Source organism: Lactuca sativa, chromosome 2, assembly GCF_002870075.4.
Source record: "Lactuca sativa cultivar Salinas chromosome 2, Lsat_Salinas_v11, whole genome shotgun sequence".
In the NCBI taxonomy this organism is placed as follows: domain Eukaryota; kingdom Viridiplantae; phylum Streptophyta; class Magnoliopsida; order Asterales; family Asteraceae; genus Lactuca; species Lactuca sativa.
The window spans coordinates 228,012,778-228,029,704 of NC_056624.2; the positions used below are offsets into that span (position 1 = coordinate 228,012,778).

General features: G+C 37.8%; 2 protein-coding genes across 2 annotated transcripts; both read left to right on the forward strand.

Annotated features, from left to right (window-relative positions):
• Positions 1-2,500: 2,500 nt before the first annotated feature.
• On the forward strand, positions 2,501-4,433 carry LOC111903254 (xyloglucan galactosyltransferase XLT2). The gene has a single exon (XM_023899037.3). The coding sequence runs from the start codon at positions 2,675-2,677 to the stop codon at positions 4,121-4,123; it is 1,449 nt and encodes a 482-aa protein (XP_023754805.1). The 5' UTR covers positions 2,501-2,674; the 3' UTR covers positions 4,124-4,433.
• A 4,614-nt stretch (positions 4,434-9,047) lies between these two features.
• LOC111903295 (uncharacterized) lies at positions 9,048-9,917 on the forward strand. Its single transcript, XM_023899071.1, has one exon. The coding sequence runs from the start codon at positions 9,048-9,050 to the stop codon at positions 9,915-9,917; it is 870 nt and encodes a 289-aa protein (XP_023754839.1).
• The last annotated feature ends 7,010 nt before the right edge of the window (positions 9,918-16,927 follow it).

Here is a 16,927-nt window from a genome sequence, read left to right on the forward strand (position 1 = left end):
TGTGTTGGGATGTCAAACCCAACAAATAATATGGGTACAAAATATTCCAAAATAACACTGTTATATTGCACTAAAAGGTAGTACATGACAAACATGGTCGATCCATAGAGATACATGGCTAACGTCTATGCATTTTTGCGTAAGGTAGTTTAGCCACAAAAAGGAGGAATTTAAATGCAATGATTTAAGCAAGTGAGCAGTTAACTAAATAAAATAAATTCAGAATTCATAAGGACTTCAACTCTATGTATGCCAACTTACCAATGTGAATCAAAGATGACATGACGTTTACTAACTTATTCATACATACTTGAAAGTGTTAACAAGTTCTAACACTTCTAATTCTCCAAGTTGTCAAATTCATTAAAGCTCTTTGAAAGTAACATAACCTTCTAATTTAAGTCTAAACAAGCTCTTAGATAAAAATCAAAAGATTGCATTAAATTTGATATGAATGTTTCCAACAACACTCAATACTCATCACAAGCTCAGAAGCTTAAGAGTGTGTGAAATACATAGATTACACGACTTAAAAGCTTGTCCTCGACGTTATTATCGTGGAAATCGAATATCAATTTTCTAGCCTCCCAGGAGCATAATCTCTTAAAAACATTCTAATGTCACCCTTTTTTTTCGTACCTACTCTTATTAGGGAAGCTTTGGTATTAAGTGGGGTCAAATAAGTTGACTTAAACATTTTTTTTTTGAAAATTTGGTTAGGCTCTATTGAAAGGTATTTCGTACATTCAAATAGATTTTGTCTTATTTCGGATGACCCTAACTTTCCCATACAAATTTAAATTTTGACAAACTTTATATCCATGAAACCATTTCAGAGTGAACTATAACTTTCTTATAACAAAATGTTTGCTAAAAACTTATAAATTTTCTCTCATAATGCAATAAGCATAAGAACATATATATTACATTACCAAAAACTTTGAGGTTCCACTATATGAGTTCACATTTGAATGTATTTAGTGGAAATACATGTTATAACATTGTTTGAGATTTTCAGGTCATTACAACTTAAATCTTTTATTTTAAAGAAATAATATGTTAATTTAAAAGATATACCATTAAACATTTTGGAGCTCTTTAGTTTTTTCTTAACTTTTAACTTTTAGTTTTTATGTAGTTTTATATTTTATAAATTTCTTATAGTAAACATTTTACACAAATACAAATTAAAACTTTAAGTTATCAACTAATTATGCCATTAGATGTAACTTTTGAATAATTTTTTGGGCAAAATACAAAAACACACAATCATTTATCTATCAACATTTAGAAAAACCATTATATTTTGTTAAATGCAGGAAAAACTTTTATATTTTCAATTAATTTTCAAGTTTACCTGAATATCCATTTTTTTAAAGAAGTTACCGGTTATTTTGTAACATATATTTATATTGTTCGTTTTTAGATTGACATTTAAGTGATGTCACTTTTTTTTTTGAGTAAATGATTAATTTCTCACATTTTACTTAGGCAAGAGCAACATTATTTATTTTTGTTTTTATGTTAACCTAAAAACAAAAAATATAAATGTCATATCACAAAATAACCCGTAATTTAAAAAAAAAATGAATATTTGGGTTAATATGAAAGGTTACTGAAAATATAAGATTTGCTTTGCATATAAACAAAATGTAACATGTAAATAGTTGTGTTTTATATATTTTGCTTTGTTTTTTTTTTTTAATTCTAAAATAAAATTTTAAGTTTGTATTTCCAAATAGAGTATTTTTTTGGGTTAATATGAAAGTTTACTGAAAACGAATATTTTTTTTAAAAGAGTATATTTCTTTCATGTGTATTTTTTTTAATAAAAGTGTAAGTTCGTTTTTCCTAACAATTTCTTCAATTCAGGGGTTTTAAAAAACAAAAAATTCGTAATCATAACCAAACATATCCTTGATTTCGATATTTTAAGTGGATTTCTTTCATGTTCTTTTTTTGGCTTTTTGGTTGTTATTGCGTGTTGTTGTGTCCTATTGGTATGGTGTTCATCATTGTTTTCTTTTGAAGTTTTATGTGTCATATTTAATGATTTGAAAAATATTTTTGTAATAACTTTGTTTAAAGTTTTTTTTTTCTTTATTTTTTTATGATGTTTTAAGAACAACAGCATTTTCAATTTTTTATTTATTTTGTATGGGTTTAAAATTAAAATCCTCGATATTCTTAATTAGTGACGGTTTCTTCATAATTTATTACAATATATTATTAAAAGATAAACTGAAACCATAGAACAAAAAGTTACAAATTTATGGATTTAAATGAGTATCTATTGCAAGATGTTGGAAACTAGATTTAGCAAAACAAACCAACAAAACATAAAAATAAGTAATTAATATCTTAGTTGTATCAATATTAAATACTATTTCTATCAAAAACCCATTTCAAAAGCGTTGTGTTTTTGTCATTTACAGAAGCTGGAGGTTAATTTATGTAATTATGTCAAAAATGGAATGGTACTTGAGTCCTGATAAAAGAAAGTATACCCTATATATCTTCTCAACAAATAATTACAAGCTTCTCATTCTCCATCAAGCTGCCACCATAACACCCTTTTGTATCGGCGTAAAACCAACGAACAACCGAAATCATTGAAAACCCACCATATATCCCGGCTTTATTCCGCCGGAAAGCACCTAAATTCATCACCCTCATGCTTCCTCTTTTCGATACGCCTCCTTCCCCGCATAAACCCCAAAACCCAGAACTAGATCGGAAAAGTTCCTTCGGTTCACTTAAACCTTATCTCCCTCGCACATGGCTTATCTTCTTTGTCCTCTTCCTCCAGATCATCCTTCTCTTAATCGCTCGCAATTACCACATATCCACGGCCGTTATCATCCCCCAACACCTTCCTGAAGTGGCCGCCATCACCGCCGTGGACGGCGGCGATACCGAATGCCCGTCCGGTAAGGTCTTCGTCTATAACCTGCCGCATTTTTTTAACACAGAATTGTTAGAAAATTGTCATGAATTGAATCCCTGGGGTTCTCGTTGCGATACGTACTCTAATGATGGTCTTGGACGCCCTGCAACAAAGCTAGCCGGAGTGATACCGGAGAGTCTCACCGGAGCGTGGTATTGGACGGATCAATTTGCATCTGAGATTATTTATCATAATCGGATGTTGAACTACCGGTGTAGGACGCTAGACCCAGAATCTGCTACGGCGTACTACATTCCTTTGTACGCCGGCCTTGCCGTCGGAAAATATCTATGGACGAATAATTACACGGCGGAGGATCGTGACCTTCATTGCCATACGATGCTGAAATGGGTTCATGATCAACCTTATTGGAAAAAATCCAACGGTTGGGATCACTTCATTACGATGGGTCGTATCACATGGGATTTCCGCCGGTCTAAAGACGATGACTGGGGTTCCCGATGCATCTATTTACCTGGGATGCGAAACATCACGCGCCTCCTCATCGAACGGAACTCGTGGGACTATTTCGACGTCGGTGTTCCATACCCCACCGGATTCCACCCCACCTCGCCGTCAGATGTCGAAACGTGGCAGGAGTTCGTTCGTACACGTACCCGTACCACCCTTTTCTGCTTTGCCGGCGCGACACGTGGCCTCATCAAGAATGATTTCCGAGGACTCTTGCTAAACCAGTGTTACAACTCCTCGGGTTCTTGTCGGGTCGTGGATTGTGGCGGGTCAAAATGCTCCAACGGTACGTCGTTGATACTTGAATCTTTCCTCGGGTCGGACTTTTGTCTTCAACCCAGAGGCGACAGCTTCACCCGGCGGTCAATTTTTGATTGCATGATCGCCGGTTCAATCCCGGTTTTCTTCTGGAACAGAACCGCTTACTCACAATACGAATGGTTCTTGCCGGGTCAACCCGAAAGCTATTCGGTTTATATCGATAAGAATGATGTTTTAAATGGGAAATCCATAAAAGGTGTTCTTGAGAGCTTTGGGAAAGATGAAGTGAGGAAAATGAGGGAAAAGGTTATACAATATATTCCAAGAATTGTGTATGCAAAACCTCATCAAGGTCTTAAGGGCATGAAAGATGCTTTTGATTTGGCTGTGGAGGGAGTTCTGAATAGAATCAAAGATCAAGAAAGAGAGGGATTCAAATGGTAATTATTTTTTTGCATTATTTATTTAGACATTCTATTTTTTTTTAAATTATATATAAAAATGATTGTGAAGAATTTGTTTTGGGAATTGGGATTATCATGATGATGGGCAATGCGGATGGTAGAAATTAGTTGATAGATATACAAGACGTATCCAAGAGAAGTGATATGATGAATTTTGAGTTAAGTGGTTATGGTGGGTGATGCTATAAATGTAAAATGTGTACAATTTATATAGATTTGCTACAAGTAGATGATGACAATAATGGACCTTGTTACATTGTTTGCAGTATATATTATCTATTATTTTGTTAGATTTGTTTACATCTAAAGTGTGCTATCTTTGAATCCCGTTTATGGGAATGATTTAAGTTTTTTTTTTTGTTTTGTTTTTTTTTAAGGTAATATGCCTTTTAACAATATCGTAAATATGTTTCTTAAAATTAAATTAAAGTAATTATGGCATGGCTCCTCTTTAATGAAAAGCGAATAAATAATGATGAAGCTCGAGTGGTGTAGATGGGTACCAAAGACCACTATAATGTATGTTTAAGATTTAATTTAAGACTAATTGCCTTAATGCCTTCCATAATTTAATTTCAGAATCTTAGTAAAAAATAAGGATGTCAAAAAGTGTCATGGCTCCGTTTCCGTTGCAGACTCGTTTCGTATGGGGGTATTTGTTAAAAAGATCGATGATAAGGCGGGGACGGGGCAAGGTTAACACTCCGTTTTAATTTCGGGGATAGGCTGTCCCATTATGAAACCCCATGGGCCCTTATGATAAATTATATATATTTATTAATATTAGACCATCTCCAACCAATTTTTATTTTTTCTCTCATTAAATAGAGTAAATAGTGTTTCATCTCCAACCTTATTCCATTTTCTATCCCATTTTTTACCCCAAAAAATATATTCCTAGAATATTCCATTTTTATAACTTATATATATATATATATATATATATATATATATATATATATATATATATATATATATTGTAAAATACACCTCTCTACTAATTAAACCATATATTTATGATTAATTAATATAAATTAATATATAACATGATATTATAAATATTAAAAATTACATTTAAATTATAATTATTAGATAAAATAAACTAGAAATGTATAAAATAAAAATGAGAGACACTAAAATTGACAACCAAACTTCACCTTCATTTTTGGAGATACGAATATTATTCCCCATATATGGGGAATACTATTCATATTTCCAAAAATGGAGGTGAAAATGAGGTAGGATTGGAGAAGAATGATAGAAGAATTAGGGGAAGAAATGAAGTTTGGGGTGGGTTGGAGATGCCCTTAATTATATAAATATAATAAACTATTGCATTATTTTGAGTTCCTAAAATTCAACAAAAAATATGTTTCTAAGTTGTTAGATGTCGTAATATTTTTGTTTTTAACATGTAAAATTTTGCTATAAATAATATTAATTGTTGGCCCAAATAACAATTTTTTTTTGCAAAAATAAATAAATATATAAATAATACAACCGAAAATCATTCGGAGGCCGGAGCGGGGCGGGGGCGAGGGAGATGTGGGGAGGCTAGAGGTTTCGGGGGCGGGAGCGGGGGCAGAGAATGGGAGAATTTCGGGGGTGGGGACGGGAAATGCACTCCTCGTTCCATTTGCCTTTGTTAACATCCCTAGCAAAAAACAGTAAGCCAAATCATATATTAGGTCATTCGTTATATACATCATTAACAACTATAATGGTTTGTGTCACATCATCACCACACTCCCTACAACTAACAATTTGATACCTACCACTAAACACATCACTTCACCTTTTTTTTAATAAAATTTAATTTAAAAATACATAAATTAACATGTAATTTTTTTAAAACTAGTTTTTCAATAAATTAAACACCTCATTACATTAATTAAAATAAAAAATAACAATAAAAATAAAACACTTAAAAATACAAAACGTAACTAAAAAAACTACCCCCTATTCCTACATCGGGATCGAACCGACTCTTTCACCGCGAAAAAAATCTCCAAATATTCGTCTTCGAGATCATCCGCTTTCATCTTCAAAATCTCCATATCGTATTTTTGTTTGAAGCTTCGTTTGCGCTTTTAGGAATGACGTTTACGCTTCTATCATTTTTGCTCCACCCGAATCAACATCTCCACCTTGGTTTCTTAAATGTGAAAATATCGATCAAATTTCTCTCCAAAATGATCAATAACACTAGAACCCGAAGCCGACGAACCAGCTTTTTTTGCTTTATTTCTTTCAAACGGCCGATGGAGAGGTTGTTTGTCTTCAAGATCGAGCGGATCATCATTGATGTTGATGTGTGTTCGCTCGTCCGATTGTTGGAAAGTTGCATCTGGGTTTCTTGAACGCTTTGAATCAAAAGAAGTTTGTGAAGTTCCTTCTGTTCGCTCTTTCCATTTTGGAGCGTCTTTAAGTTTTAGCCACTGTGCCACATACGAAAAAGCTTTGCGGGCTGACATCATTGTTTCAAATTGATCCAAGGCCACCTTGAAGACATCGAAATTGTTTGACCCACTTTTGCGTATGTTTTGAATGTTTTTGTAAATTCCTCAAAATTTGGTGCATTTTAGTCAAATATAGCGCCACTTAGAGCTAATTTGATCGTGATTTCAACTTTCACTTCCCGTTAACGAATAAAATATGCCTCGAACTTTCTATCAAAAATAATTGAAAGTTTGATTTTCTCCTTCAATTGGGTCTTGGGAAGCCGAAACCCACCCCTCTGTTAGCTCTTCTTATTCCTCTTTTGTCCATGGTACCCTTTCTTGGGTAGTGGAGCGACCGTTTTTTTTTCTTTTTTGGTTGAGGTGGTGGTTGTGAAGGTTGTGTTTCGGAAACAAAATCCAACAAATGAGGTGGTTGTGAAGGTTGTGTTTCGGAAACAAAATCCAACAAATGAGGTGGTTGTGAAGGTGGTGGTTATGACGATTATGGAAATGTATTAAACAGGATGAATCGGTGAAGTTAAAAGACTTTAGTTATAAAAACAAACCTGACGAAGTGGAGCAAATGTGTTGCTTTATTAAGTAACTGGATGTGAGACCCATGTATTAAATGAGTTTATTTAATATATATATATATATATATATATATATATATATATATATATATATATATATATATATATATATATATATATATATATATATATATATATATATATATATATATGAAAATTTAACAATTTGAGAAGTTTGAATTTATAAGAAAAATGTGAAAAAATTTAAATTATTAGAATTAGTGAGGTTTTAATATATTGAATACATTACATATATAAACTATTTCTAATAAATAGCTTACATATATAATACCTTACATATTAAATGTGAAATATTAATTTAATAAAATGAAAAATACAATAATGACAAGTGGAAAATAGAAGATTCAAAAATTTTAGAAAATGTCATGTGTCCAAATAAAGGAGAAGAGGACATTTGACAAAAAGATTTTGATTTATTAGAGAGGATAATTCATTATTATTGTGATAGCAAATTTTAATACTTCATAATTAAATTATTTACTATAATAAAGTTAATATTTCAAATAAAATAATAGATATAAAATTACTTAGGAGTCGACAAGACCTTATTTAACTCATATCTAAAACTTGCTTAAATGATATTTAATGTACTCGATTTGTTTAAGTTGTTAATTTTACCTGCATTAATTTATGATCGCCACACTCTCCTTTCCTGGTAAAATCTCATTACTGTACGTGTTTTTCATATATATTTATATATTTTGTTGTAAATTATTGTGAATGACACCAATAATTGGTGAAAGATGTCATATCATACTATTTACATGACATATGATAGGTAGTTTTTATTGTATATATGTAACATGCTTTTGGAAGAATAAGAAGCAACAATTTCACAAAGATAAAATATCTGATATCTTTTCTAAATCTTCTTCTCCATCAAGTTTCTTTACGTATGTTGTTTTAGTTTGTTTTAAATTATCTTAATCACGTTGAATTTATAACATGTTATCAGCACGAAAGCTTAAACCAATGTTATTTAGAAGTGTAAATCACATCTATCTTAATCAAGATATGTATTACTTAGTAAAAACATTATTAATTATAAAAACCTTCATCATATTAAAATAATAATAATAATAATCAATTAATAAAACTTATACATTATGAACATTATGGACTACTAACGATTTTTATTTCTTATACTAACATTTCTTTATGTATTCTAATTTTTTATGCATACTAACATTTACATTATGCAACTAACTTTTATTTATGTATACTAGCATTTAAATTATGCAACTAATTTTTATTTATATATACCAACGTTTATTTATACATGTCAATGTTTATTCATATTTTAGATATTATTCATAATTTTATTTAATAATATTTATTTATATTTCTAATTAATAAAATTATACCAAGTAAAGTTATGTATTAGTTATAAATCTTATTAAATGATTTATAAATATACACAACGGATATATATATATATATATATATATATATATATATATATATATATATATATATATATATATATATATATATATATATATATATGCAACGGTTATAAACAGCAAAAACAACGACTATATTTTTTTTTAGTATAAATAAACATATTTACCCTGTTTATTTACCCACAATAAATATTTCTCTCTTCTATCAAACAAGTCAATTTCAAGAAATCAAGCTTCAGGATGATTCACCCGTTTGTGATAATCATGACTATAATAGTCATGTTACTTTTCATCCCAATTATTAACATCGAAGATAATATGGAATTTCATCTACCTTTAGGTTTGTATGCAATGCTAGCTTTACCGCTTCTTTTTTGTGTAATATTTATTGAAATAAATGGATTTTAATTTTTGTTTTTATTTTGGTTAAAATTTATAGTTACAATATGTCCAACATTGCAAAGCTCGAATTTGCAGCACTTGAAGTTAGTGGGAAAAACTATGTGCCATGGATGATAGATGTAAAAATGCATCTTGAGTTCATGGGAATCTCAAATGCTATAGATGAATTTAATAATTGTTTGGCACAAGACAAAGCAAAAGCACAAGTTTTTCTTCGTAAGCATATTGATGAAATGTTAAGATTTGAATATCTTGATGTTACTGATCCAAGTATTCTCTGGAATCTTTTGAAAGAAATATTTGATCATCAAAAGGAAGTTATACTTCCAAATGCTAGAGATGAATGGAGAACACTGAGGTTTCAAGACTTCAAGAAAGTAAATGAATACAACTCAGCTTTGTTCAGAATATGTTCACAACTCAAATATTGTGGACAAGAAGTTACTGATGAAGATATGTTGGAGAAAACTTACTCCACATATCATGCAACAAACATTACCTTGATGCAACAATATCGGATGCAAAAGTTCACAAGATATTCTAAACTAAATACATGCCTGCTTGTTGCAGAGCAAAACAACGAGCTCTTGATGAAAAACCATGAATCTCGTCCAACAGGATCGGTAGCACTTCCTGAAGCAAATGCTACAAATACTGATGGTCATCGAAACAATACACGTGGACGAGGGCGAGGCCGTGGCCGAGGACGAGGCCGTGGCTATTTTAATCGAAACCAAAGCCATAATCAGAACCATAACTTTGGTCGTGGACAAAGTAATAATTGTGGTCGTGGACAGAAAAGGAATAATTACCAATCTTCACAAAGAAACAATGTCCATACACAAGATAAGGCCAAAGTGGCAAGACATGATACTGGGACATCACAAATTCATGTTATAGATGTGGTAGCATAGGCCATTGGTCAAGGACCTGTCGCACACCTGCACATCTTTGTCAACATAATCAAGATTCCATTAAAGAAAAAGGAAAAGAAGCAAACCTCGTTGATAATGTTGAATTCACTCCGCTAACTTTTGATGATTTATGCAATGACACGGAAGACATAAACTAAAAATTTCTATTATTGTTCTAATAAACTTGTTTTCCTTTATTTGTTTCTCATGTAATGTATCTCCTACAATAAATGAACTTTCTTTATAATAATTATTATGATTATGTTTATTCGCTTTTTATTTCTTTCATATGTGAAGTTTAATATGAGTCCAACTGGAGCACAACATCAAGAAACGGTTGGAGATCTTTGTATAGCAGATAGTGGTAGTACGCATACTATTCTGAAATCAAAGAAATATTTTTCAAAATTAGTACCAACAAAAACAGTCATACATACAATATCAGGTCCTGCGGACTTGATAGAGGGAACTGGGAAAGCCCATTTTATATTACCAAATTGTACAAGCTTTTTGTATAAAAAATGCCTTATTTTCTCCAAAGTCTAATAGAACCTTACTAAGTTTCAATGACATATATTTCAAAGGATATGATACAAAATCTGTGACGATTAGAAGTGAGAAATATATGTATATTATAAACAAAAACCATGTGCTTGAAAAACTACCAACACTTGATTCTGGTCTGCATTATACATATATACATATGATTCAATCAAATATGGTAATCAAAGGAAAACGTTGTGATCCTGGGACATTCAGTTTATGGCATGATAGGTTGGGCCACCCAGGATTAACATTGATGTGAAGGATAATTGAAAATACGAATGGGCATCCATTAAAGGACCAAAATTTCTCTCAATCCAACAACATAAAACCATGTGCATCTTTTTCCCTTGGAAAGTTAATTATAAAATATTCTCCAATGAAAGTTGAAAGGGAGTCACCTAGATTTTTAGAAAGAATTCAAGGTGATATATGTGGACCGATTCACCCACCATCTGGACCATTTAGATACTTTATGGTCTTAATAGATGCATCCAATAAATGGTCTCATGTTTGCCTATTATCAACTCGTAATATGGCATTTGCAAAATTTCTTGCCCAAATTATTAAATTAAGGGCACATTTCCCTGATTATACTATCAAAATAGTGAGACTTAATAATGCTGGTGAATTTACTTCACAAGCATTTAATGAATACTGTATGTCTGTAGGGATTGTTGTTGAGCATCCAGTTGCTCATGTACATACACAAAATGGTTTAGTTGAATCACTATAACGACCCAATTTTCACGTCCAAAAATTTCGTTATAAAACATTACATAAAAGCATCAATAGTTAAAACATTGTTTGATTAAACCATTTCACATCGAAAACCAAGTTGAAAACCACAACATTCGATCAATCAAATATCAGAGTATCAATCCCAGAATAAACTCGTAACTGCGGAAACAAGAGAGAGTGTGTGTGTGACATGTTGCTACCGCGCCGGCTCCTTTCCCCTAGCTGAGGAGGTACCTGAAACCAAAACTGAAAACCGTAAGCATAAAGCTTAGTGAGTTCCACCAACCTACCCCATACCATGCAAACACATAACACAATTACTGCCAGGCTATTCTGGGGTGCCTGACTACCCGGTACGACCATTCTGGGTCGCCGACTACCCGTGCGGCCATTATGGGGTGCCATCCTACCCGTGTCAAGCCATTCTAGGGTGCTGACTACCCGTCGGTCCTAACAACCGATCCTCGGGGACTAGTCCCCTCCCACTACCTCTATCGCATATAACATAACAAGCCAGCATGCAAACATATCATCACGTACTGTCAGACATTTCTGGGGTGTCTGAACTACCCTTCGGTCCTATCAACCGATCTCTACTTCTATCTCATATAACATATCATGCTAGCATATAACATATCAGGTAGTAGCAAACCTAAATGATATCACAAAGACAATCATCTAACATACAACTCCTACTGGTGGGCCGGCAGTGTGGCCGTAGACCCACCGCTACTGGAAGGTAACTCACCTCGAAGTAGCTGCTGATCTGATCGGGAACTGACTGTCTACTGCTGCTGCTGCTCCGGAAATCCTCCGGCTGCAATTCCCACAACATACTCAATCAAACACTGCTAACTGTCCTTTGGGTAAAATGACCATTTTACCCCTGATCATGCCCTAAGTCAAAGTCAGAGTCAACTTTCAGTTGACCCGACTCGCCGAGTTGGCTTTCCAACTCGCCGAGTCCCTACCCAAACGATTGTCCTGAATCCCGTTTCTACTCGTCGAGTTAGGCGACGACTCGACGAGTTCTCCTTCTAAACTAATATTCAAGTCCTTCATCCTACTCGCCGAGTTGTATGAACAACTCTTCGAGTTCATCTTCATCCGATGAACACTTATGCTAAGACTCGCCGAGTTGTATGAACAGCTCGCCGAGTCCATCTTCATCCGAAGAACACTTATGCTGCGACTCGCCGAGTCTGTTCTTGATCTAAGGAGATTGCCTTGAACTCGCCGAGTCAGGGCATTGACTCGCCGAGTTCCTCCATAGATGAGTTCAGATTCCGAATCACTGAGTCACACCCCGTGACTCACTGCTCACTCGACACTACGAAAAGGGGACAAACTCGGAGACTCGCGAACAGACTCGCCGAGTCACATGAACGACTCGCCGAGTCGTTGCCATGCACCCACTAAATACACAGATTTTTTCGATTCCAGTCCATGCCATTCACAGATCTGGACTCCTAGAACACGAATCACACGTAAAGTTTCCAACTTTACATGTAGATATTCACCAATACGGATTTTAGGGTTCAAAATGTACTTAAAATGGTAGATCCAAGGTTTTCAAGCAATAAGGGTCCATAAAGGCTACAGATCCGAGCCCTTAGAGCCCAAACATGCCTAGATCCGAAGTCCCTCAACACTATAAGCTCATTACACAAAGGTCAAGACTAGAAGAAGCCTTGAAATGGCTATCACAAGCTCTCAATGAGATAATAATGAAGGGACAGAGAGGTTTTCGAGTCCAATACCTCTAAAAGTTCTGAAATGGCACAAATATTCTGGATCTTCTTCCTCTCCTCTTGATCTACCTTCTTCTTCTCTCCAAAACGTCAAAGAAATGCAACAAAATCACCCAAATTACCAAAAGAGGAGTTAGAGCTTCGAGAGGGAGTGTTCTGGACGCAATGGGGGCAGATATGAGGCACAAAACATTGTTTAAATAGGGTGCAACCCCTGAAACTTAGGGTTTCATCCAACAGCGGTGACTCGCCGAGTCCAGAATATGGACTCGCCGAGTCGCCAACTTAAACATGTCCCGGGTCCCGTCCTTACTCGGCGAGTCGGACCTATGACTCGCCGAGTCTAAGGCTAAAAAGAAGGAAAATACTCAATAAGATTTACATACCAGGAACCAGGTGCTACAAATCTCCCCCACTTATTTTAGACTTCGTCCTCGAAGTCTGCTGCTCGATCCTGAACCAGCTCGGGATAATGCTCCATCATCTCATCCACCGGCTCCCAAGTCCATTCCGAACCCTTGCGGTGCTGCCATTGCACCTTCACTAGCTCCACCCTCTTGTTCCTCAAATCCTTCAACTTCCCGTCGAGGATTGCGACTGGGCGCTCAATGTAATTCAGGCTGTCATCAACCTGAATATCCTCCAAAGGCACTACTGCTGAATCGTCCACTAAGCACTTCCGCAACTGGGAAACATGGAAAGTGTTGTGGATTTGGCTGAGCTCGACTGGCAGATCCAGTCTATACGCCACCTTGCCCACCCGGGCCATGACTCGGAATGGTCCGATGAACCTCGGACCTAACTTGCCTCGCTTCCTGAATCGAAAGACGCCCTTCCAAGGCGACACCTTCAGGAGGACCATATCCCCGACTTGGAATTCCAAGTCGGATCGACGCTTGTCGGCATAACTTTTCTGCCGACTCTGAGCAGTCTGAAGCCTGATCCGGACCTGCTGGATCCTCTCGGTCGTCTTGAGCACCACTTCGGTGCTCCCCATGACTCTCTGGCCAACCTCACCCCAGCATATCGGGGTCCTGCACCTCCGACCGTACAACATCTCAAATGGGGAACAGTCAATACTCGCGTGGTAGCTGTTGTTGTAGGAGAACTCGGCCAGGGGAAGATAGGTATCCCAGCTACCACCGAAATCCAACACGCATGCCCGCAACATATCCTCTAAAGTCTGGATGGTCCGCTCGCTTTGACCATCCGTCTACGGGTGAAAGGCGGTGCTAAAATGCAAACGAGTGCCCAACTCGTCATGAAATTTCTTCCAAAACCTGGAAGTAAAACGCACATCCCTATCCGAGATAACTGGAACTGGCACCTCGTGTCACGCCACGATCTCCCTGATATAGATGTCGGCCAATTTCTCGGCCGATATGCTCTCCTGAATCGGGATAAAGTGAGCACTCTTGGTCAATCGATCCACGATGACCCAAATCGAATCCACTCCACACGCGGTCCTGGGAAGTTTCATGATAAAGTCCATCGTGATATCTTCCCATTTCCACAGTGGAATATCCAACGACTGCATCTTGTCATGCGGTCTCTGATGTTCGGCCTTGACCTTCCTGCAGGTCAAGCAGCGCTCAACGTACCATGCCACATCCCGCTTCATGCAGGGCCACCAATAATCTAGAGGAAGATCCCTATACATCTTCGTCGCCCCGGGATGAATAGAGAATCGAGACTTGTGCGCCTTCTCCATCAAAATCTGGCGCACGCCTCCGTGATACGGTACCCACACCCTACGGTGTAGTGTCAATAGTCCTCGGCTATCATAATCAAAGGAGGAAACCTGACCCACCACACGCTCACTCTTCCGATGTTCCTCCTTGATAGCCTCCTGTTGGGCCTCCCGAATCTGCTCCAACAAGGGAGTCACTACGGTCATCCTCATGCACATATCCATGATCGGTGCCGCCTTGCGGCTAAGCGTACCGGCCACCACGTTGGCCTTCCCCGGATCTCGCAATCATAATCCTTCACCACATCTAACCACCGACGCTGCCTCATGTTCAGATTCGACTGATCCATGAGGTACCTCAAACTCTTGTGGTCCGTGTAGATGGTACATCGAACCCCGTAGAGGTAATGCCTCCAAATCTTGAGGGCAAAAACCACCGCCCCCAACTCCAAGTCATGCGTCGGGTAGTTCGCCTCGTGAGGCTTGAGCTGCCTCGAAGCGTAGGCAATGACATGCCCCCTCTGCATCAGTACTGCGCCCAACCCAGAAATGGACGCGTCGCAGTATACCACAAAATCCTCTACACCCTCTGGCAGGGCTAAGATCAGCGCCTCGCACAGTCTCTGCCTCAGCGTCTCAAACGCAGCCTGCTGCTCAGGTCCCCACCGAAAGACTACAGCTTTCTTCGTCAGCCGCGTCAGGGGTACGACTATCTTGGAGAAGTCCTGAAAAAATCTCCGATAGTAGCCTGCTAATCCCAGGAAACTCCGAATCTCAGATGGAGACTTCGGAACCTCCCATCTCTTCACGGCCTCAACCTTGGCCGGATCGACCAGAATCCCGTTCTGGTTGACAAGGTGTCCGAGAAATTGCACCTCGCGCAACCAAAACTCACACTTAGAGAACTTGGCATACAAGCTCTCCCTCCTCAGGGTCTCCAACACCTCTCTCAGATGCTCCTCATGTTCCTCCCGAGTCTTGGAATAAACCAAGATGTCATCGATAAAGACTATCACAGACTGATCCAGCATCGGTCTGCATACGCGGTTCATGAGGTCCATGAAGGCGGCAGGAGCATTGGTGAGCCCAAACGGCATCACCACAAACTCAAAGTGGTCATAGCGCGTCCGAAACGCGGTCTTCTGCGTATCCTCTTCCCTGACCCTCATCTGATGATAACCCGAACGCAAATCAATCTTGGAGAACCAAGATGCTCCCTGAAGCTGGTCAAAGAGGTCATCAATCCTCGGGAGCGGGTAACGGTTCTTCACTGTTACCTTGTTCAGCTCCCGGTAATCTATACACATCCGATGCGACCCGTCCTTCTTCTTCACGAACAAAATCGGGGCTCCCCAGGGTGAACTACTCGGTCGAATGAATCCCTTGTATAACAGCTCCTGCAGCTGTGTAGACATCTCCTGCATCTCAGGAGGAGCCAACCGATACGGTGCCTTGGCTATCGGAGCCGCACCAGGAACGAGGTCAATCCTAAACTCAACCTGTCGTTCCGGAGGTATCCCAGGAAGCTCCTCCGGGAAAACATCTGCAAAATCTCGAACCACCGGAACCTTGCTCACTGTTGCCTTACCCGCATCCCGGGTATCCATCACATATGCGACATATCCTGCGCATCCCTGCTGAAGATAGCGCCTAGCCCTCGCTGCTGAACATACAGTGGGTCCGCAAGGTGGCCTCTCGCCATGAATCACTAACTCTCCCCCACCTGGGGTCCTGACTCGCACCAGCTGCTGCGCGCAATCTATCGCTGCCCCATTAGGGCTCAGTCAATCCATGCCTATAATCACCTTGTCCCCACGCAGCGGAATGGGAACCAAATCTACCAAGTAGCACTCCTCAAACAAATGCAGCACGCAATCTCGAAATACCATCGATGCTCGCAACGATCGATCATCAGCAATCTCCACCTCCAAAGGGCAATCTAACTCGTCCGATGACTCATGAAACTTCTTGCTAAGCGCAAGGGAAACAAATGATCGGGATGCACCCAAGTCGAACAACACCTGAACTGGAAGGTCGTTCACATGGAACGATCCTAATGCATACATATACATACGGAGCACATATCAATAACATAACATCATAAAAATAAGATAGAGGGAAAGAATCATACCCGTCACCACATCGGGTACGGCGCGTGCCTCCTCGGTAGTCAGCTGAAATGCTCGGCTCCTCACCGTTGGAGCCTCTGCCTTGCCCTGCCGGCCATCCGTGATCCGCAGGGTTGTTGGAGCTGGCGCCTTCACCGGCGCTGAAACTGTCAATTG

Coding starts and splice junctions, on each gene's coding strand:
- LOC111903254 (XM_023899037.3), top strand. CDS start 2,675: ATGCTTCCTCTTTTCGATACGCCTCCTTCCCCGCATAAACCCCAAAAC.
- LOC111903295 (XM_023899071.1), top strand. CDS start 9,048: ATGTCCAACATTGCAAAGCTCGAATTTGCAGCACTTGAAGTTAGTGGG.